The sequence below is a fragment of the Candoia aspera genome, chromosome 2, assembly GCF_035149785.1.
Source record: "Candoia aspera isolate rCanAsp1 chromosome 2, rCanAsp1.hap2, whole genome shotgun sequence".
NCBI classification, from domain to species: domain Eukaryota; kingdom Metazoa; phylum Chordata; class Lepidosauria; order Squamata; family Boidae; genus Candoia; species Candoia aspera.
In genome coordinates, this window is record NC_086154.1 from 160,888,729 (window position 1) to 160,911,445 (window position 22,717).

Below are 22,717 nucleotides of genomic sequence, written 5' to 3' on the forward strand. Positions count from 1 at the left end.
TTCAACAAGAGGAATATTATCTCTTAGTAACTGAATGCAATGAGTTATTTCATATAATTAGAATAGTTACAAGATCTAGTGGGCATGCTGGCACTTGAACCACTGATTTCAAGGAGCACCTAATTAAATAACAGAATTAAATAACAGAATGAGCCACACTAACTGGGGAATTATATTGCTGCTCCTCTACATTAAAAATAGCCAGCAAGATTGTCAGGAGGAAAAGGGCTTGCCTGGAACCTTTGTTTCTCACACATATTAGGTAACTTCGTATGTATTAGTGCCATTCATAAATGGGATTCCACCATCGGTAGATTCTATTCTACCTTATGTCATTATTCTACCATATCATGTCATTATTCAACTACCTATGTATCTTACATTGTTCGATGTGGCCCCAATCAATTAAACAGATAACAGTTGATGAGACCTTGTTTCTAGTACTCCTCTCCTAAATCTAAGGATACTCTAATCTTGCTTCTTAAATGCTGTAAATTAGGATTTCAGACTTCATGAGGAGAAACAAGAAGAAGAAGAGGATTACAGCAAAAGTTCTAAGTGACCTGAAAGGGTTTATCTATTATTTTTGAATTAATTATTTTGTTCTGATTGTATTCGGGATACTTAAATAGGGATCATGGTCAGGAATATTTTCTATCTATTTTATTTTAGTTATTTGCCAGTTGTGAGGTATTGTAGATCTCATTGAAAGCAGCTGACTCACATGATGGTTCCTAACCATGATCATGCAAAATGACTAAATTACCTTCCAATGCAAACCCTGCCATATTGTCAAATATTGTCAACATTTGATAAATATTGGGCAGAAGTGGAAAGAAATCTTCCTGATTCTATAGCACCTCTTTTTCTTCTGGAACCAGTACAAGAAGCTGGTGTTGGCCTACAGAGAGTCACTGATGATCCCCTGGATCTGAGTACCTAAGGAGACATAGAATCCTAGAGTTGGAAGGATCTAGATAGGCTATTGGGACTAATCCCATCGCTCAGTGTGGGGAATCTAAATTAAAGCATCCCAGCTGGATGGCTGCTTAAACTCTGCTTGAACTCAAGCAATGCAGAGGAACCCATCATCTTTTGGGTGATTGGTTGCACTGTTGAACTGCTCTTATACTGCATGCCATTTTCTCTCCCTCAGCTGAAAAAACTGTAGAATGCAACCCATGATGGTTTGTACAATTAATTACAATATGTTATACCTTTCTGATTATTTTGGAGTGAAAAATCTCTGGGCGGTACCACTTCAAACTACACTTGATTGTGGTTGATAGTAGAGATTGAATGTTCCTCCATTCAAATGAACAAACAACAATTTCCTCAATAATGGTGTTCTAACCTAGTCTTTTCCTTAATGCTCTAGTCTGCCATGTCTATGCAAGTTTTGCATATGGAGCAGCATCCAGTTATTTCAGTTTTCCTCTTTCACATGACTCTAATACAAAAATATTACCTGTGTTATCAAATGGATGCCTGAGGCTTACTACACCTTTTACATAATCACTTTCACAATAGCATAGTCAGCTAAAAAACCCAGCAGTATGAGGAGGGAGAAAGGGAAATTAATGATGAAAACAAGTTTGGAAAAGGGGAGGCAGTTTATTAGAAATCCAGAAAGAAAGAAAGCACATCATCACTCTACAGTTTGGGGCCTGGTGCTGGTGCTCATCTGTCCCTCTTGCCAACACTTTCCCATATATGCAAGAGGCAGGAGAAGAATGATCGCTGGGAGGAAAGGCAAAAGGTAAGGATTAATAAGTTTCCATAACTCTTCCATAGTCTTCACACTGTCAGTGTAATTTAGTGTTCTCCAACCTCCCAAATGCTTTGGGTCTCAAATTCTATCGGCTCCAGCCAGAAAAATGTCAACTACAGTATATTCAGAACCTCATTATTCAGAGCCAGGAATTCAGAGAGAAACTTTTGTGTTTGCAAGCCTCTTCCTCTTCTCGCATGGTGATTATGGGAAAGTGTTGGGGGGTGGGTAAGGAGTGGGGAGGAATTTGCAGATGCAAGATTGACTAAATAAAAAAGTAAGAAAAAGAAGTTCTTCAGGAACATTGCCAAACGGTATAGAAACTAGAGTTTTCTCGATTTGATCTAGATATCAAAACTATTTTATAGCATAAGATACCCTTATATTACCTCTCTCTTTCTGTCATTCACAAAAGGAAAAACTACCTAAGAAATCCATAGGATTATTTTTATAGTGTAATGTTAGGGATATAGCTATGATAGGGGAAACTAATACATATTTTAGAGCTTAGCAGAACATTACATGACCTACTGTAGAAGAGACACACCATATCTCATACCACACCTTACCAGACAGGGAAAACTAAATGGGTAGAAATTGTAGAATTACTATCTTACTGATAGTTTATCCTGTGCCTTCTTGTTAAACTGGGTAAAGGGGAATTAAAACTGGAAAAAAATATTCTGGACTAATTCAATTTATTCATTATGTGTATCCTTCTATTCATTTCTACCATCCATAGGAACTAAAATTTAGAAAATTATTTTACACAATTCCCACATCTTGATAATTTCTGAAACCCTAGACAGATAAATAAACAGAGAACCACTGATTTCACAAAAAGGTGAAGAGTGCTATTCAAAAGGGTCATAATGTCCCAACCCCTGTGATGAATACAGAGGACTTCTTGTGGCGAGATGCACAAGCTAGAGCCATGAGTTTAGAGGATGTTGGTTCTTACCTTGTTTAAACTTCGTGCGGCACTGTCTTTTCCACCAGGTGTCAAGTTTCTAAGCTGCACATCCAATAACCCCACCAACTGATCCATGGCACGAACTGAGTAAGTGATATCCCCTGCATTCAAGTGGCTTTTTGTTTGTTCAGCAAGTTCTCTAGCAACGTTGGCAGCTGTCTCTCCTGATTTCAACTATGGTTGAAAAAAATGTGAAAACATGTCAGATATTTTATGGACTAGCCTAAGAGAAATGTATGTTGTATGATGAGGGAGCATTAAAGGCAGCCCAGTTGAATAACAGCAATAACAACACAGCATTTTCAAGAGTTTGAAAGGGCTTGAAGCATTTCCTATGCCATTATAATTCTTAAAACAAATGTCTAAACTAAGTCAGTAGAATTCTGGGTGAAATGTTCTTTGAATAGAATTCATGTCAAACATAAATGCTTTAAATATTAATAAAATCTAGATGAGTTGCCTAAACTGGCAGGGACAGTAAATTTTCTTGCCAAAGCCTGCAAGGGATACAATAATCTGTTGAAATGAGGCAGGTTCTGAAGTTTCTGTAGACAGATTCTGAAATCACAGCAGACATCAGATGCTTTGTCATTCTTAAACATGGAATTGATTTACAAGATACCTTCCCATGATTTAACAGAAGCATCAGAGCATATCATTTCTCCCTCAAAGAAATGGTCATTGTTAATCACATCAAAATCTGTCACTTCTGAAGGACAGATTTCCCCCCATACATCTGTGGCATTCACCCATTTCAACAGGACCTTTTGCCCTCACATGCACACCTCCTTTCCCACAAGGAGGACATCTTGATCCCTTTCGCTACGTTGGTGCAGCTCGCCTTGATCACGGGGAAGAGCCTTCTCATTTGTGTTGAATGTTTGAGGCAACACAATAAATAACAGAAATATTAATAATTAACAATTAAGAAAAGAGCAATTATATTTCATTTCGTGTAAACTAATGAGTCATACACCTAAAAAAGTTGGACTAATCAATACAACTAAAAGAGAAAAAAGGAAGTAACAGGAAAACCAACAAGAACCAACCCTCCCCTCCCCGTAAAATCATGAAAAATTCCATTACTTTTCCATTGTATCAAATTACTAATTTATCGTATTTATACAAATTGTTGTAATTCAGTTTTTAAACAATTAGTTAAACCTGGACCACAGGGACCAAGGGGGCAGGTTTGTCTGCTCTGTTTCCCATCTACTGGCTTGTCTGCATGACTTCTGCCTTCAGCAGTCTCTGGAAACTCTTATGTCCATAATTGTGGTTTATGGATGAAAATTCTCCCAAATGTTTATATGTATATTTCTCAAGGATTTCAATTTACATTTAGTTAATTGTTTTGTTTAGAGCAGGTTCCTAAAGTTGTGATACTAAGATGATAAGAAAGGTTAATCCTATTTGAAACCAGTTATTCATAGTGCCATAAGTTTTGAGAACACATCTTATTGATCTTGTTGTGACTCACTGGGTTTTCTTAATCTCTGTTGAAATAATACAGCATTTTAAAGCTGCATTGGTACATCCTGATTTGATATTTGTCATTTTGAAGGGTTAATATGAAAAATTACAGTTGTTGCTTGATTTAGATAACACCCTAAGTTTTTTGTTCTTCAAAATGTTTTCATTTTTTGGTATGTTTTTTTTCCTCTTTCTTTGTAGACCCAGCCATGCCATTTTTCTCACTCTTCATTTGGTTTTGTTTCTTTGTTGGAATGTAAATTTGAATTGTGTAATTATGGGATGTTTAAATGGAAGTGAAATATGCAAATTGTATCTGAAATGGTTATTTATATGGTCCTGAAATTACTTTTTGATTCTGTCCTTTTAAATCATTCATGAGCATATATACTTTGAATTACTATGTCTTTGAAGGACGTGACATAGAATGTGAATAGGTATGTTTAACAAAAGTAAACAATCTATTTCTAAAATTAAGAAGTTCAAAGCTTGACACTGTATTCTTATATGAGGCACACATATTGAAGGAGTCTAAGAAGAAATGGTTGAAACTGTGACTAGGAGATACATTATGTAAATATTATTTGTTTTGCAAAAAACAAGAGGGGTGTGGCCATATTTATAAGGACATATTTCTTTCTGTACTGCAAGTAAGAACAGATGTAGAAAGCTGTTACGTTATTGTAATGATTAAGTCATTAAAATACGTTTTGTTAATTTCTAGTCTTAATTTAGATACTCCTGCTATAGTTCATGACTGTTTCTTCTTCAGAGATGGAACATTTTGCACATATCCAAAATTATTACTGATAGCATGGAGAATAATGAAATGCAAGATTCTGTTACTGTAACCTTACAATAAAGTAGAGCTAGTACTTCTGGGTGTGCTTCTTGTCTGGACTACCTTGCAAGGCTGACATCAATCTATCAAGTCGGAAAGTACATTTCTTCCCTGTCGCCTCTACACTCCAAGAAACTAGGGAGGGTCCCTTCTGAGACGTTTGCCACACCCCCATTCCTTCTGCGGGCTCAGCTGCCGCTTCTCTGACTGCTGTCTTGGCTGCAGCTCTTCCCCAGGTCTCCAAAGGTAATTACCAGATACCATTACAGTTGCTGACCCCTACTTATATCTCACAATTAATAGACTTATTTAACAATAGTACCCAAAATATCTCTATCCTCCTCCTGTTTTCATGCATGATCATGGCATCTCCGAAAACAGGATAGAGTATGTAGTTATAAAGGAGGTGGGAAATGGGCCTAAGACATTGTCAGTAAAAGCAACTGAATCCCTTGGGGGGGGAGGGTAACAGAAAGGAGTTTGGGCAGTTTAACAATGTTTCTGTGGCAAATCAGAATATAAATAAAATATTTACTTCCCTATGGGCTCCAATGTGCTGTGGACACTTTTGTTATCAGGCTCCCTGCTATTTCTGATTATTTTAATTTTTTTAAATCAGAAGCAGACATGCTGCAAGCAAAACACAAGTCACTGGCACCATGTTAATTTCAAGGTATGCCTTTGAGCCTTAGAAACATTCTTGGGTAATGGGGAGGGATTCCTCTATTTTTACACAATGGATAACCTGTGTGGTGTTTTTAGGTTTTTGTCCACCTGGTGGCAGTATGTGACAGTTTCATACTTATTGGGAATCATCAGAGGTACTGAGCCAGATCTTTGTAGCCCCCTCAGGGGATGGGATGGAAGTCATGTAAAACCTCGTACACAGGGCATGCCATAATATAACATCTGTATATACTATATCTCTCTCTGAAAGCTTAAGGAAAAGTGGATTGTACTGTATATACCATCCTAATACAAGCTGTTAAGAAGAGTGACTTATGGTGGATGGTAGAATAGCTATAAAATTCATATTCTGACTGGAAAACAGCTGGGCCATAGTGAAACAGATCTAGGTTATCAACTCTGTGATAACCAATGAGCAATGTCCTGATGCAGCTATGCTTTGTTTAAAATAAGAACTGAACAAGAAATAGCTGATCTGTATTTTGAACAGGAAACTATAAGAAATACTGGATATTGTTTTTTTTAATATCCTGCTTTTGGGGAAGAAAGCAGATTGAAAAAAGTATAGGTAAAACATTTACCAAACTTATTGTTTTATAATAAAATGAAGTTGCAAAATATCAATACGAATGCAATACTATAGTTATTTATATGATAGTATGCACTACTGATTTCAAAGAGACTTATTTCTAAGTAGATCTAAATAGGACTGCAATCTCAGCCAAGAATGATGAATCTGCAGTCTTCAGATGATGTTGAACTATAGCTCCCAATTTCCTTCACTGTTGATCATGCTGGCTGGGGCTTCTGGAAGCAACATCTGAAGGTCACAGATTGCCCGTCCCTGCTTTAAGGTATAATTTTTATGAAAAGCACTGAACTGTGGACGTGGCTTTATTTCATTACTTTTTGCAACTAATTGCTTTAAGAAATTAAAGAAGCCAAATCACAAATATCAGGGTCACAATGACAATTGCTTAACTGAAAAAGGAGCAACATGTGTGTACTGAGGCATCCTCAAGGATGATCAATGATGTCAAAACAGCAGGTGTGACCAGGCAATTAAAAAGCTCCTCCCCTTTTTAATGCATGTTGCACATATCACACTGACATAAAAAGGGGCAGGGATTAAATCATCCAATTGGACACACCATTTTGTTGTCCCCTGTCAACATTCTGTAAGTGTGACATATTTGGTGAGCACTGCATGAGCCTAACAGAGCACAAGAAAACTTCAGATGGCCTTCCAAAAACTGGATGAATTGAAAATCTTATCCTGGGAGGCAGCTAAGGACAAATGTTCTTTATCCATAGAATAAAGACGATTTTAATAGTCATTGAAAGAATAGCCAAAAAAACAATGAAATCACACAAAATATAAAGGGACTAGTCTAAAAAAATCTAGCATGACCTATGTTTGGAGACATAATCCCCAGGGAATTATCATTACTTGCTGAACAAAACTTGATCTCAGAGATTTGTATTGGGAGCAATATGGTCAAGTTTTGTATGTACCTTTGTAACGCTATTCTTATTGATTAAATCTGCTTGCAAAGTTGGCATTGAGCAACCAAATTAATAAAGCAACTCCTCCACCTTTCAAACAAAATAACACATCAACTATGGAATAAATAAAATATAGACTATTTTAAAATGAGCTGCCAGAGGCTGGTATATAAGAAACACTTCATCGTTAAAAAGACATTGAGAATTAGCTTTTTTTAAATCATACATAAAAGATTTTAAGTCCTTGAAGGAAAGAATAAATATTAGGAGAACTTATGCTAGGTTTATTTGACAAAGAAAATAGTTTTTGGGAGTTTTAGAAAACTTGAAAAAGTCTTTATCCATTTAATAATGTGAAACTACCAATCATAATGACATTTTAAAATTCAGTAATTAAGTAACATTTCAATCCATTTCCTGAAAAGGAGATTAGATTACTTAATTTAATACAATTCTTTGAAACTGAAACAAGTTTAATGTGGATAATTCTATTCTTCCATTTCTAGAGAACAAATTATGGGAAAAGATCCAAACAAAGCTGGAACTGAAAGCGAAACCATGTCCTTATTTAGTCATATTTATTTATTCCTATTTGAAGAGTTCTCACACATACTTGGCAGTTGTAACAATGACTCTTGCAAAGCAGTTCTGTCTTGAAACATGCAAAGCACTCTACTTAAAAAGCAGAATATTTTAAAACATTCATTAAATGAAGAATCTCTGTCCATTAGGTGTAAGTTCTAAACATAGTTTTAATAAACCAATAAGTCTCTTACTATGAAACAACTTGAAATTTATTTATTTATTTATTTGATTTCTATAGCTGCCCATCTCAGCGAGTGACACATTATATGAAAACCTTCGGTAAAAGAATTCTGTTTGGCGGGGTCCAGGAAACGGGCCTTCTCTGCAGTGGCCCCCGCCCTCTGGAACACCCTGCCACTGGAGGTCAGACAAGCTCCATCGCTCCTGACCTTCTGAAGTCCCTGAAGACCTGGCTCTGCCGCCATGCCTGGGGCGGGGAGGGGGGTGGTCATTCCTGGGGGTGGGTGGCACCTTAGAGTGTTCCCCTCATCTTTGTGATCTTTTGTAGCCATCTGGACTTTAATTTTTAAATTTTATATTGTATTGTGTTATATTTTATGCTTTATTATAATTACTGTTTTTAATGTTTGATTGATTGATTAATTTATTGTAAACTGCTCAGAGTCCCTCTTTGGGGGGAGATGGGCGGTAGCACAAATTTGAGAAATAAATAAAATAAATAAATAAAATCATAATTCTCTTAAAAAATTACACATAATTTTTTCCTCAAATAATGAATCTTTTGAAATCGTAAAAGGCTAGATATTTATAATGACTTATTATCACATGACTTTCACTTCATGAGATGCATGAAGTATTATCCTGAGAGAATAAGATATCAGACATAACTTTTTTTTTTTTTACTGGGAAGAGAAGTAAAATAAGAACAATAAAATATGATGTCAAAGAGAAATGAAATATAGGAACTGCACGAAGTACTTATTTTTGATATTAGGAACATGTGCTCCTGAAATCTGGTATATGTCCATTGGGACTAGTGGTTACAATAAGTACATTCTCCAGTCAACATCCATGCTACTAAAATCTGAAAGTATTTTTTCTGAGTTTTCATCCATGGGCTAGATTCTGATTTTTTTTAACATAATAAAACATCCCTTCTAAAAGATTTTAGGAGATCTGAAAATGTTGATTTATAAAGAATTCGTGTCTCCGATTATTCTTATGAAGTGCTTGACTACTGTTTCTCAAACAGTGACTTAAAGATAAATCAGGCTGAAACTGATCTTCAGCCTCTTTTATACATTTGTCTGACACAGTTCTCCACTGCTCTTCCTTTCACTGTTTACAATGGTTTCTCAGACCCCTGCTGCACTTGAGTAAAAGAACAATTTTTTTGATTTATCGTGTTTTTATTCAAAATCAAAATCTTGTTCTTAAATGCAGAATGCATTAATATTAGCACAATTAGCACAAGTCTAAGTGAACAGTTACCTTCTGAGTGATGTGGTTGACCCAAAGTGAGGAACAATTGCTGAGGTCTGGCCCTTGCGGATCCCAGTTTCCACCAGGAGCAAGGCAAAGGAATGTTGAAACACCTGAAATTATAATGACAATGAAAAATATGCCTGAAGTACCAATCAATAAGATGACTTTCTGAAGAAGAGAACTCCTTTTTCCCCCAGTATAAGGATTAGAAAAATTGCATCATGATTGAGACAGCAAATTTTATTTTTGTTCCTGTATATTTGGATTCCTGATATAACTATCTGGGCTGAAAACTCATGCTATCACTGAGAGAATGCAAAATAAACTTCCTGGCATGGATACTTTGAAGTCCAGAATTCTGTACAGCCTTTGGGGGCAGCTCCCAGAGCTCAGAAAAAGCAGTCAATGAATTGTAGGGTTTAATTTGACAGAAAGGAGAATTTACTAAATATAAGTCGGGTGATCTTATGAAATGCATTCAGTGAAATGAATTTTTGTTTAACTTAAATTTAGATGAAATTGAAGCTTTTTTTTTTGCATTTAGCCCCCTGCATGCCACTGAAAGGCAAAAGAGTCCTCAGTCCACTCTATTTTATGGCAAGAATAATGTTTAAAAATCCCCCCCCCCGTTTAGATGAATAAAGTAAGGCCTTAGACTTTCATAACTGATACACTCTTAAGAAAAATCATGCATACAGGGGACACTCACGGGTAACAGTAAGCCAGAAGACAAACAAGGATGATTTCCCATGATTGAAATTCATGGGAAAAACAAAATGCAAAATAATTCTGTATGCCAATCCAACATTATTTACATTTACATTAAAATGTTGAAGATACAAAGATCTTTTTTCATGGGAAAAAATTAAACCCTCTAATAACTATTTAATAACTGCACTAATTACAGTATTTTTAAAAATATAATCACTGACTCAATTAAAGCAAAGCAAAATGTCTTAATGTTGAATCACGCTACTTCATATACACATTCTGAACATAGGAAGAAATGCTGGGCGGAATGACTCGCCTTCCCCTCCTCTAGTCTTTGACATACTAATTCCCTGTTATGTTAGAACAGGAGCAGCTGTGTTTTAATTCCAGTTTACTAATTCATATCTTAAATGCAGGTAGCATCTCTGATCTTTTAATACCAACCCATGGAGGAGAGATATTTAACATTAATACTACAGTATAGCTTGGTTAATGAACTGACACATTAACCATATATTTAAGTCACACTGTATCCTAAAATATCAGGGTAGTATATAAAATGCATAAAAACCTTATTATGCTACAAGGTCATACTGTAAAACAAAATTATAAAACAGCCTCGTATTAATAGTCTGCCTAACTGGCATAATACCAGGGCAAATAAACTCATTGTCAACACTAATCAAATGCTATTCAAAGGCTAATCAAAGGAAGGGAATAACCAGTGAAAAGACGTCTTCCCCTAATTCTACATAGCTAAATATATTTGACAAAGTAATTTGGGAAAAGGGTTCTTTTGAAGATTGAAATGCCTGGGCAGATTGGTCAACTCTGAGGTGCTTTTTCAAGTATTACGGACTTTAAATGTAAGCACCAACATTTAAACATGCCATACCAATCCGTGAGATTATTTGTAGCTCAGGGCTGAACTGTGGAGTCCTTGGTGTTCTCTGAGTCTTGTTGTTTTCTTGCAGATGTTTCATTGCCAGACTAGGCAACATCTTCAGTGTGAAAGATCTTCCTTTTCTTCCTTTTCATTTTCCTTTTCGCAATTTCAAGATATTCCCTAGTCTGGCAATGAAATGTCGACAAGAAAACAACAAGACTCAGAGAGCACCAAGGACTTCACCTTTAATGCCACTCAGAAGTGACTATGTAAATGACATTCCTCTATTAATTTGGGATGTCCCTATTAAAATTTAGGCAACAACTTTCTGTACTAATTGAAGCTTTTGTGCCATGAAAATCCATTTTCATCAGCCTGATCCATCACTACCCTGAACTGAAACAGTCTTTCAAACAACTTAGGCAACAAGGGTATATTAGCAACTGGAGGACAGAGATTATTATTTCACAGGTCCAAAGAGAGCATCTTGAGATGGGATGTTTCACCATCCACACTGCCAGAAAACACTGCACTCTCATTTGAGCCACTTGAAAGTCGCTGTGATAGTTGCTGTAGCCAAGTTCTATCGACTGCATGTAAAATAAGGTAAATAATAACTAAAAACACCTGGGCCTGCTTGTTTATGGCCAGCTAGACATGACCTAACACTAAGTTTAGGACGGATTTCTTTTTTTTTTTTTTTCCAATCCAAAGCCACTCATAATTTTAGTGAAGCTGTTTATGTGTTCTTTTAGTTAAAATTGTCTTACACTCACTCTCTGTTATTTATTTTAATCCTTTAGTTTTATTCTTAGGTCTACTGCTAAGTGAAGCTTTTTATCTTTATATTTTCTTACATCTTTGGGCATACTGTTATATTTGCTTTGTGCTGCTTAATGGCTGCAATAAAAATTGATTTAATTTGATTTATGACACTTGGGCTGGCATTCCATGCATTATCCTGCCCATTTCAATGAGAAAGTTAGGGAGCTTGTTAGGAATGAGGGGGCACCTGGAAGTTTCCTTTTTCTTTCCACCTCACCATCTCATTGTGAAATTAGGATTTCTGCAAGAAAACAGATCAAGGCAGAGGAAATTCTCTTAAATCATTCCAGAATCCAGGGGCTCTGAATGGGCTCTGAATTGTTAAAGAGGTGATTAATAAACATAATAAATACTTTTTGAAGTTAATGCTTTTTTTAAACTCAACACAGATCACAGTGGTTTGCAAAGAGACAGAAGTAAGGCAAAGGACCAGCAGGACTTTGATACCCTGTTATTTGTTTAGTATTAAGTAACTCCTGTTTAAATGACTTAATAGAACAAAGAAATAGCATTAGCTTAGGGCTTACCTACAGTGCCTTTTGGGCATGGCTGCTTAGCCACCTGTCCTTGTCGGGTCTTAAACCACATGATCTCACGAGCTTCCACGGTTTCACAACTCTCTGCTCCTACTGCAGGCAGCTGGGAAGATGCAGGGGGCAGATGGGTTGTCATTTCATTCGGAATATCCAAAGCTGGAGAAAGTGTAGTTGTGCTCCTGTTCCTTCTACCCAAAGCGGATGCAGTGGTTGTGTGTGCAGTGCTGCTTGTAATAACTCGGCTTGTTGTGCCTGTGGTAGTCCCCCCCAGACCTGTTCCTCCGGATGTTGATGCTACCAATTCAAAGCAAAAAAAAGTTAGTGGCAAATCCGTTTTTTGTTCCTCTTCCTAAGTGTGAAATATTCTGCTAGGGTTGGGAGTATATGTATGTTGCTACTCTTTAGGAAATCTTAGGATATTAAAATACCAGAAAAAAATTAAATCCAACTTAATTGAATAGAGAAAAAATAATAAAGCTACAACAATGGCTAAATGTTAAGATGAGCACCCCTACTTGACATTCTGTAGGAATACAGATACACTCAAATGCTAATTGTAAATTTGTGGTAAAACAACCTGGATAATTCTGGATAATACATGGGATTATTTTATCATTGCATGGTACATATTTTAATCAGCAAATGTAGATAAAATCGAACAGCCTGCCTCCATCTGATGTGATACTCCATCTCTGGAAATTTTCAAGAAAAGATTGGACTGCAATTTGCTTAGGATAGTCTGAGGATTCCTGCACTGGAGAGGGGTTTGGACTAGATGACCTCCACAGTCCCTTCCTACCCCATGATTCTATGGTTCTATAATTCATATTTGAAACTTGTAATGAAGCTAAATTATTTTTAGTCTACTCCATTTTTTTAACCCCAAGGAATGAGTTTATCAGGAAACAAAGTTTTCAATATTTAAAAAAAAAGCGTTTTTTTTAAGAAAAAGATTAAATCCAAAAATGCTACTGGAATTACTGGAAGCTTGGCATTCAGACAAATCAGCCATCAATAGACGCACACAGATAAACCACATTTACACATCATTCAAAAGAGACACTAAAAAAGCTAAGAAGGAAGCAAAAAGACCTGAACACTTCCTCTCCAGCAGCCAACACCCAGATAAGCAGGGGTTGATACCAGGCAAACAATCAAGCAGAAAACAACAGTCTAATCAAGGAACTACCAAGGAGAAAACCACACACCCACCAACACTGGCAGGGCAAGCTGCTGTATATAAACAGGGAGCAAACCCCACACTCACTAGCACTGATGATGTTACCTAGTTGGGCAATGAAACATCTGCAAGCAAACAACCAAGCTCAGAGACCACCAAGGACTCCACAGTTCAACTCTGAGCTACAGATATTTTCTTCTATTTAAAGTCTTAATTTCCATTGTTGGGTGATTTGAATGACTGCTTTCTGCTAAATGAGTTGAGGCTGCTGCAAGGGACTCCAGAAGAAATATAAGGGAACCAGTGTCCAGGGAGTGATAAAGAAGATTGAGAGGAGTTCTGGTGGGAGAGTTCAGTAGGGGGAGGTGCCTAATGAACATTTCCTCAAATTGAACATTGTCTGCTTGGTTAACCTGAAAGACTGAGAAGGAAACAAGAAAAAAGTAAAGCCTTATGTTGGTAGTGACTTAATAAACAAAAGTGAAGGAAAATGGACAGTACTTTGCAGTCATGATCTGCAACACCTGAGATACTGTTGTGTTCTTTCATGAAATAAATGTAAATATAAATGATGCTTTAGTGGTGGTTGGGCAAAAGCTCAGAATTAGAGGCATGGCCACATTTCAATTCATAAGGGAAGACAAAACTGTACTGGATCAAAGAAAGGAATTACTACATCAGAACCAAAAGAAGCCAATAAATAAGAGAATCAAACAAAGAAGCATGTTTAGAGAACAGGAATGACAACTAGAAACAGATGATGACAGAAACAGGGAAAGAGAACTGTTGAACAGGAGTGTGGGTTGCCAAACAGCAGGAGGAATGTAGCTGTGCCCTTCAAGATGAAAAGTTATGGTAACTCACTATTATGAGGAACAGAAACTGTCATGCACTGCCTACCGCAGAGTAAAACACTGACGCTGATTCATGCGAGAGCAGGTTCAGGTTTATTTCTTTGTGTAGTAACAGTTGCGGAAAAAAGCTGAGAGTGAGGAGCGCGCGCCGGTGCGGGGTTTAAATACCCCGCGCCGGTCAGCGCCCCCTCACCCTGGGCTACGTCATCCCCCCTTTGTCCTGCATGCTGTCTTGCTGGTAGGTGAAGGGTTGCGAGGCCCCAGCGGGTGCCCCGGGATCGCCCATCATCGGTTTCCTCATTCAGCCGGTGATTGCTGTCAGCTGGGCGATCTCCGTTGCGCTTGTGCTAACAGCTTGGGTGCGCCTCGCGATCTGCCTATCCTTTGTCCTTCCTTCTCTCTCTTTTGTGTTTTGATGGCTGCATGCTCCAGCTAGGGTCTGTGGTTTTTGTTGTGCGTGCTAAGCTTATCTTGAGCCCCTTCCTCTGTTTCCTCGTTATTGTCATTTGTGCCGTTGTGCTGATGTCTTCAGCTCAATGGCACTCATGACAGAAACAAAGGTGTGCAAACTAGATCAACTGGCTCTTGAAGTGTGCTGTATATCAAGAATACAAAGTAAAATTATGATGGAACTATCAAAATGTACCGAGTTATTGACAATTATCCTTTCTTGTTCTTATCTATCCTTCTAGAAATGTTTGCCAGTTCTGCCCGTTATATGTGAATCACAATATCATACACAAGAATGAAAGGGGAAGAGCCTCCATTGTGAGCAAAGCAGATGTCTCCTATATAGAGATAGAAGGACTGGAAAAAGGCTAAAAGATACTTCCATTGAATGACTTCCTTCAGATATATTTTTGAAAAAAAGAGGCTCTTGGTCTCTGGGATTACTGTATGTTCTAACTTCTCTAGATGATGGATTGTGGGCTTGAGATGGCTGCACTGGTAAAAAATTTATTTCACCAACACTTATCACAACAGCTTTAAACTGACTGTTATGATGGTTGGAGACAAAACTGTCTAAAGTAAAGATCTCAGATAAATACATATACTGTAGAAAGCATTTTGTTGTTATGGGGCTAATTAAAACTCTCAGTGAAAAAACAGGAAAGAAAATACATTGCTTTTGGGAATGGTAAAGATGAACTTGATCTCTTAGTACAGGAAATCAAATATGACAACACATATAATTGAGACTGGTGGGATAATTGGAATATAGCAATTGTTGAAAAGGAAGAGAAGCAATACAAAGGGAGGAAGATTTGTACTGTATGCTAACATTTTCCAAATCTGCTCAAAAATCTAAATAAATAATGTAGGATTAAAGTAAGTGAAAATATGAATAAAAACATTATTGTTGGTGTCTACTGTTGCCAACCAAGCAAGGAGATGTGGATGATGGTTTCCAGAACAAAGTGCTTATTTTTCAAAGCAGCATGAAATAGGGGTGGCGAGGGACTTTAATTACCCAAGATCTGTTGGGAAACTAACTCTGCCAATCAATTTGTGACTTTTAGTTTTCAAGGTGGGAGGAGGGCTATCTTTGATTTATTATATCCAATAGGAAAGACTTAATTGAATTAGTACTACAAAAGTTGGGGAAAGTGACCATAGAATGCTGGAAGTTTTAAAGTCAAGTGTAATCGTATATGTATCTTGGACTTCAAATGGATTTTAATTGATGAAGAGCATTGCTAAATAGGATTCCATGGCAAGAGAAGCTAATGGAAAAGGAGTTCATGATGAGTAGGGATTTCTAAAAAAAACATACTTTAGAGTGCAATTGCAAAAAATAATGTTTGTCTGTATAAATAGCTTAATGAATATATACATATATACATATATATGTATATACATAGAGGAAAGAGGGACAGATCACCAAGAAACAGTACAAAAATATACCTCAGAATTGTAGAGAGAGAGTCAGAAAAAGTTAAAATGAGTTGTGATTGAAGGATGCAAAGAACAACGAAAAGGGTTTGTTTAGAAAAGAAGAAAAAAGATAGGAAGGGAAAAGAAGAAAAGAAGAAAAAAGTATGCTGGCTGCTTAATGAAAAACTACTCAAACCACAATTTAATTTGATGTTCTTCAATAAGAACATGTGTGTTTCACAAGACAATTGTGAAAAGCAGAGTATAGAGGCACGATTGAAGCTTGAGAATGATAGAAGCCGAGTCAGCAAATTGAACTAACCCTGAATGAGTTTTAAAATTTATAGCCAGATGAATTGCTGCTATGGTATTGTGGGAACTTGCTGATGGTCTGGCTGAAATTTTATTACTGTATCTTTGATGAATCCTAAATAAAAGCTGACATGTCAGATGGGAGGAGTGCAAATGTTGTGCCTGTCCTCAAAACTGGAGTATTGGGAACCCAGGGAAATATAGTCGGACATCAATAGCTGATCATGATATGATTGATCAGTAAAGCACATTAAGACAGTAACTGATAACCAGAAGCCAGTATGGATTTATTAAGAACAAGTCTCACTGGATTAACACTGCCCCTGATTAGCAAACAAATTAAATGTAATCAAGATAGCATAACAATCAAGTGGATCTATAGCTGGTTCAGAAATTTTACCTAAAGCGTGTTCAACAGTTGCTCATTAAACTGGATGAGGAACTGACTATTACTCTTTAAGAAAGAGTTGGACAAACTGAGCATTTTCAGAGACAGGCAATGAGTATAATCAGGAGACCTGAAATGAGGTCCTAAGTTGAATGAAGAGAGACTTAAGGAATACTAAGTTTTGAGAAGAGAAAACTGAGATAATGTCAGAACTCTTCAAAATATCTTAAAGGGTATCACACAGGAGAAAACTAAGATGGGACAGGACCTAGCATAATGGTTAAAATTTAGGGGGTTTGTTTAAAAACAATTATAATTGTTTGATAGTGGAATCAACCATTCAAAGAGGCTATGGGTTTCCTACAGTGGAATGCATTCAGTCAGAGGCTGGACAGCTATACCTTGTATATGTTCTAATTTGGATTATGGCATGGAAACGGAGGATTGGATGAGCTCTTCAAACATATGATTCTCAGGGAAATTTGCACACTGTGTTTTACTGGAAGAAAACTATTCCTTTGTACAATGAAATTTAAGTTATAGGAAGGCAGATTCTGTTAGGGGAAAAATAGTAAGAGTCATTAAGTAGCAGAGCCAATTATTCAAACAGCTAATGGCCTTTACTTCACTGGAATGCTTTCAAGTAGAGGCTGTTATGGATGCTTTAAGTTGTATTTCTGCATGGAATGGGAAACTGGATTGTTTTCCTTTATATTGTTTTATTGTATTATTATAAAACACAAATAATACATTACATTATTTGGGTTCAGTGGTATTTATGTAGTGTTGACTAGAGAATATTAACACTCTGATGTTTAGAAAACTGAAACCTTTACAGGTAAAAAGAAGTTTATATCAATATTAACTTTAACAGACAGTTGAAAAAAACCAGGAAACTGGATTTGATAGCTTCTTCCAATTTGTTGATTCTATGGATTTTTTTTTTAAAGTTTGACTCAGAAAAGATTTCCCAAGAAGAAGTTGCTGTGATTAACTGGAAGAATAAGTATGTAAAGCATCATTCATGTTGTGGCTTTTCAAAGACAGGTGCCCAAAGGTTTCATGAAATCAAGCAGGGAAATTTTAAATAAAAAGAATGCTGTCATGTTCACTGATTCAATGTTACATCGTAACGTTTCACATGCTCATGAGTCTGAGAGTGTTTTAGAATAGGCATTCATTACATAAAGCTGAGAATCCCCAAAGTTGTACCGTTAGCTCCTACCAAGATGGCTGAGTCCAAGCTCATGACCGGGGGACTTGAGGAGATGACTAGCTTGATGCCCGAGTTGATGGTCAAGAGCAGAGAACTGAACCTCACCCCAGAACCTTCAGACTCCCGGGATGGATCGAGTTCCAATTCTGAGGTGGAGGAATCTAACGATGGGGAAGAGCCAGAGCAACCAGCCCGCAGAGAATTGCTCGCAGAGTTGATCACCTTGGATGAAGTAGGGGAACCCCAGCCAGGGACGTCGGGGGTGTCCTGGAAGTATCGGTTCCCACTAACCCCAGACAAAGAATCTACTACGGTGTCAACAGAGAAAAAGCCGAACACGCGAGGGAGGGAGGACTCTCAACCCCCTGAAAGACTAAGAGTGATGGAGGCCAAAATAGAATTGATAGAGTACATGCTAAGAAACCTGTCTCTGTCACTGGAGGGGCAGGGGAGGCCCGGAGGAGATCCCAGCTTCCCACAACCATCCCCCATCCTCCCATCTGGACCTCCGGCGGAGCGGGGCCGGAGACGGCTCCGGGATGAATCTCCACCCCGCAGGGCTTGATCACCAGTGTCCCCACCCCAAAGAGGGAAAGCTACTGTAACCTGGGGCCCAACCACTCAAGTGATTGCCGATTCCACTCCAACCGGAGTGGGGGTGAGAGACTTTTCTGTCAAGTTTGATGGGGATCCAACAAAGTTATCTTTCTTTTTAACTAATGCTAAAAGTTATATGAGGCAGTTTGGAGCATACTTCCCTTCCAAAGAGGCTAAAATAACTGCCATTGCTACCAAGTTGAAGGGTTGAGCGGCTGACTGGTAAGTTCAGTTAAGTGATGCTGACTCCCCTGCACTTGATTATTCCGATGATTTCATGTGGGCATTAAAGCTGCATTTTGAGGATCCTTTGGCCAAGGCAAGAGCTAAGAAGGCACTGAAGGATCTTACCCAGGACCAAATGTCCGTAGCTGATTATGCCCTAGAGTTTAAGGCTCTAGCTGGGAAAATCGCTGACTGGTCTCAGTCAACCCTAATAGAACGGTTTAAAGAGGGACTCAACCGGGACGACCTATGGTGGGCATTGTGTAGAGACGACCCAGAGCCATTGTACGACTGGATCTGTCTGGCAGGCAAGGTTGAGCACGCTCAGCATACCTTCATGCAAACTAGAAAATCTGAAAAACCACCCGCCACCATGAGGAGACCCCGAAGTGCTACGACTGCTGCCCAGCCAAGCTATAGAGCTTGGGATGAGGAGAGAGATTGGTGCTATGCAAGGGGTCAGTGTATCCGATGTGGAAAGGAGGGCCACCAAACAGCTGATTGCCCAAAAGCCAAAGCTGGAGATCAAGCGGGGAAGCCGCTGGCCAAATTGCCCCCCCCCTCGCGGCGGATGACAGCAGCCAAGGGGACAGCCGATGCTGAGGAAGTAATCTACTTCTCGGGAGAGGCTGAAGATGACTTTAAGGAGCCGGCAGGAAACGCCAGCCACCTGCCATGAAGAGCGCCTGCGGGCAGGTGGAGGAGGATGGGCGCGAAGATGCTATGGTGAGTGCTGACTGTCCCACTTTAGCAGTAAAAGTGGAATTGGGTTCCCGCACAAAAACTACAGAGGTATGGGCTTTAGTTGACTCTGGGTGTTCCAGGTGTTTAATTCACCCTGATCTGGTTGCTGCTTTGGACCTGCCTAGCTTCCCCCTCCAGCAGCCTTTGATCTTCACACAGTTGGATGGTTCAACAGTGGGGGGTGGGGGCGGCAACCCATTTCACTGGAACTGTCGCAATGCAAACGGGCAGCCACCGTGAGACTTTGAAATTTGTTGTAGCACCTGTTGGCAATCCCTTGGTAATTCTGGGGATCCCCTGGTTGACCTATTGAAGCCCCTATATAAACTGGGAGCACAGAACTGTGACTTTTAAAGATGGTTTTTACCAAGCTCCTACAGCGGAGAGAGTTGCACGTGCGGGGGTTGGAAGGGCAGCGATCGCCACGCCACGCCCTAACTTGCCACATTTAGAAGGCTTGCCTGATCAATACCAAGACTTTGCAGATGTATTTGGGGAAGTGGAAGCAGATCAGCTACCCCCCCACAGGAAAACTGACTGTGCAATAGAGTTGGTCCCCAATGCTCAATTGCCCAAGCCTAAAATTTATCCGATGACTCAGAAGGAGCTTGAGGCACTACGGGACTTCGTTGACAAAAATCTGTCCAGGGGATTTATTGAACCTGCTACTTCCCCAGTTGGGGCCCCTGTGTTATTCTGGGAAAAGAAAGATGGCACGCTTCGACTCTGTACGGACTATCGAGGGTTAAATTCCATCTCTATTGTCAACAGGTACCCTCTCCCCCTTATGAAGGACATGTTAGCTCATTTGTCAAAGGACAAGATTTTCTCCAAGCTCGATCTTCGCGAAGCCTATTTCTGCATCTGCATACAAGCTGGAGATGAGTGGAAAACTGCTTTTAATTGCCCACTAGGATAGTTTCAGTACAAAGTCCTCCCTTTTGGGTTAGCAGGGGCACCCAGAGTCTTCATGCAGTTGATTAATGAAGTTTTACATGATCATTTGTTTAAAGGGGTCCTGGTTTACTTAGATGATGTTCTCATTTACACTGAAACCGAGGAGGAACACGAACGCCTCCTCAAACAGGTGTTACACAAACTTAGAGATGACAAACTCTGTGCCAAACTTTCCAAATGTGAATTTCACAAAACCCAACTTGACTATCTGGGCTATCGGGTGTCTGACAAGGGTATTGAGATGGACCCTGCAAAAATTCAGGCGATTCTAAGTTGGTAACATCCCCGCACCCGGAGGCAATTGCAGTTTCCTAGGGTTCAGTAATTATTATTGCCAGTTTATCCAGGGGTTCGCTGAGATTGCCTTGCCCCTCACTGATTTACTCCGTACCAAGGGCTTGGGGGAGACACGCTAAGTAAAACACCCTGGGGCCGTGCTGAATTGGACACCTGAATGCCAGGCAGCATTTGAAAAGTTGAAAACCCTTTTCACTGCTGAGCCTATTCTATAGCACCCTGATCCTGAACCCCCCTTTGTGGTCCAAGTTGATGCTTCTGACTCCTCAGTTGGGGCTATTTTGTTACAGAGGGATTCTGAAAATCACTTAAAACCCTGCACTTACCTGTCCAGGAAATTTTCTGAAACCGAACGCCGTTGGCATGTTTGGGAAAAGGAGGCGTTTGCTGTAAAAGCCGCTTTGGAAACCTGGCATCACCTCCTTGAAAGTGCTAAATGCCCTTTCGAGGTTTGGACCGATCACAGGAATTTGCAAGCCCTCTGCCCCCCCTGGCATCTCAGCCCTAAACAAATTCGCTGGGCTCAGTTTTTCAGTCGCTTTAACTTTCAGTTAAAATTTATCCTGGGAAAGAAAAACTTTCTGGCCGATGCTTTGTCACGTTTACCTCAGGACCTTGACCAGGTGGCAGATGTGGTTGGAACTGTTCTCACTGAACCACAACTGGGCTTGGTTGCTGTCACTCAGAGCCAGACCCGTGCGCAGGCACCCCCACCCCCAGCCCAGTCTGGGAAGCGGAAAGTGCAAGTTCCTTGTCAGTTACAGAAGGACTTTCTCCAGGCACTGAAATCTGACACTTGGCTGCTAGCTAATAGAGACAATGTTTCTTTTGAAAACAGTCTGGCGTGGGTGGAACACCGCCTTTATGTGCCTGAAACTTTAAGAGCCGATGTTTTGCAGCGTTCCCATGATGATAAACTTGCTGGACACTTCGGTTTTGTCAAAACCTTGCATTTGGTTTGTCGTCAATTTTGGTGGCCAACCTTTGACGTGATGTAAAAGACTATGTTGCTTCCTGTCCTGTTTGTGCCATGTCAAAACGTAAAGGGGGGAAACCACAGGGGCTTCTACAGCCAGTGGCCAGCCCGTCCCATCCCTGGGACGAGATTTCTATGGATTTTATTGTGGATCTCCCTCCCAGTCAGAAGAAAACTGTAATTTGAGTTGTAAAAGATTTTTTCTCCAAGCAAGTGCATTTCATTCCATGTGCATCCATCCCGTCAGCCCCACAATTGGCACACCTATTTCTCCTCCATATCTACCACCTCCACGGTAGCCCCTCCCGTTTGGTCAGTGACCGCAGGACACAGTTTACTTCCCAGTTTTGGAAATTATTTTAAAAATTGATTGGCACCAAACAAGCACTATCCACATTGTCCCATCCTCAGACTGATGATTCTACTGAGATTTTAAACACCACTCTTGAACAGTTTCTAAGAGCATACATTAACTACCATCAGGACGATTGGGTGGACTTATTGCCTTTTGCTGAAGTTGCTTATAACAATGCTGTGCATCAAAGTACCGGACAAACCCCTTTTTGCGTGGTTTCTGGTCACGACTTTGTTCCCATCCCTGAACTGCCACAGCCCCCTTCCCAAACGTGTTCTGCATCTGACTGGGCTGTTAAGCTGCCTAATTCCTGGCCAGTCATTCAACAAGCTTTGGCTGATGCCCAGGCTGCTTACAAGTCTCAAGCTGATAAGCATCGCTCTTTACAACACGACTTCAAAGTTGGGGATCAGGTGTATCTATCTACTAAATTTATCAAATCACCTCAACCCTCTAAAAAACTCGCTCCCAAATTCATTGGTCCTTTTCCTATTGTTGGTC

At 39.3% G+C, this 22,717-nt stretch overlaps 1 protein-coding gene across 1 annotated transcript in view; it reads right to left on the bottom strand.

Annotated features, from left to right (window-relative positions):
- ADGRL3 (adhesion G protein-coupled receptor L3) overlaps positions 1-22,717 on the bottom strand; it is a 575,448-nt gene that overhangs the window by 213,029 nt on the left and 339,702 nt on the right. The window contains exons 10-12 of the mRNA XM_063294636.1: positions 12,232-12,534; positions 9,289-9,392; positions 2,733-2,918 (exon numbers count right to left, since the gene is read on the bottom strand). Coding sequence (XP_063150706.1) covers positions 2,733-2,918; positions 9,289-9,392; positions 12,232-12,534 — 593 coding nt within the window. The remainder of the gene's footprint in view (positions 1-2,732; positions 2,919-9,288; positions 9,393-12,231; positions 12,535-22,717) is intronic.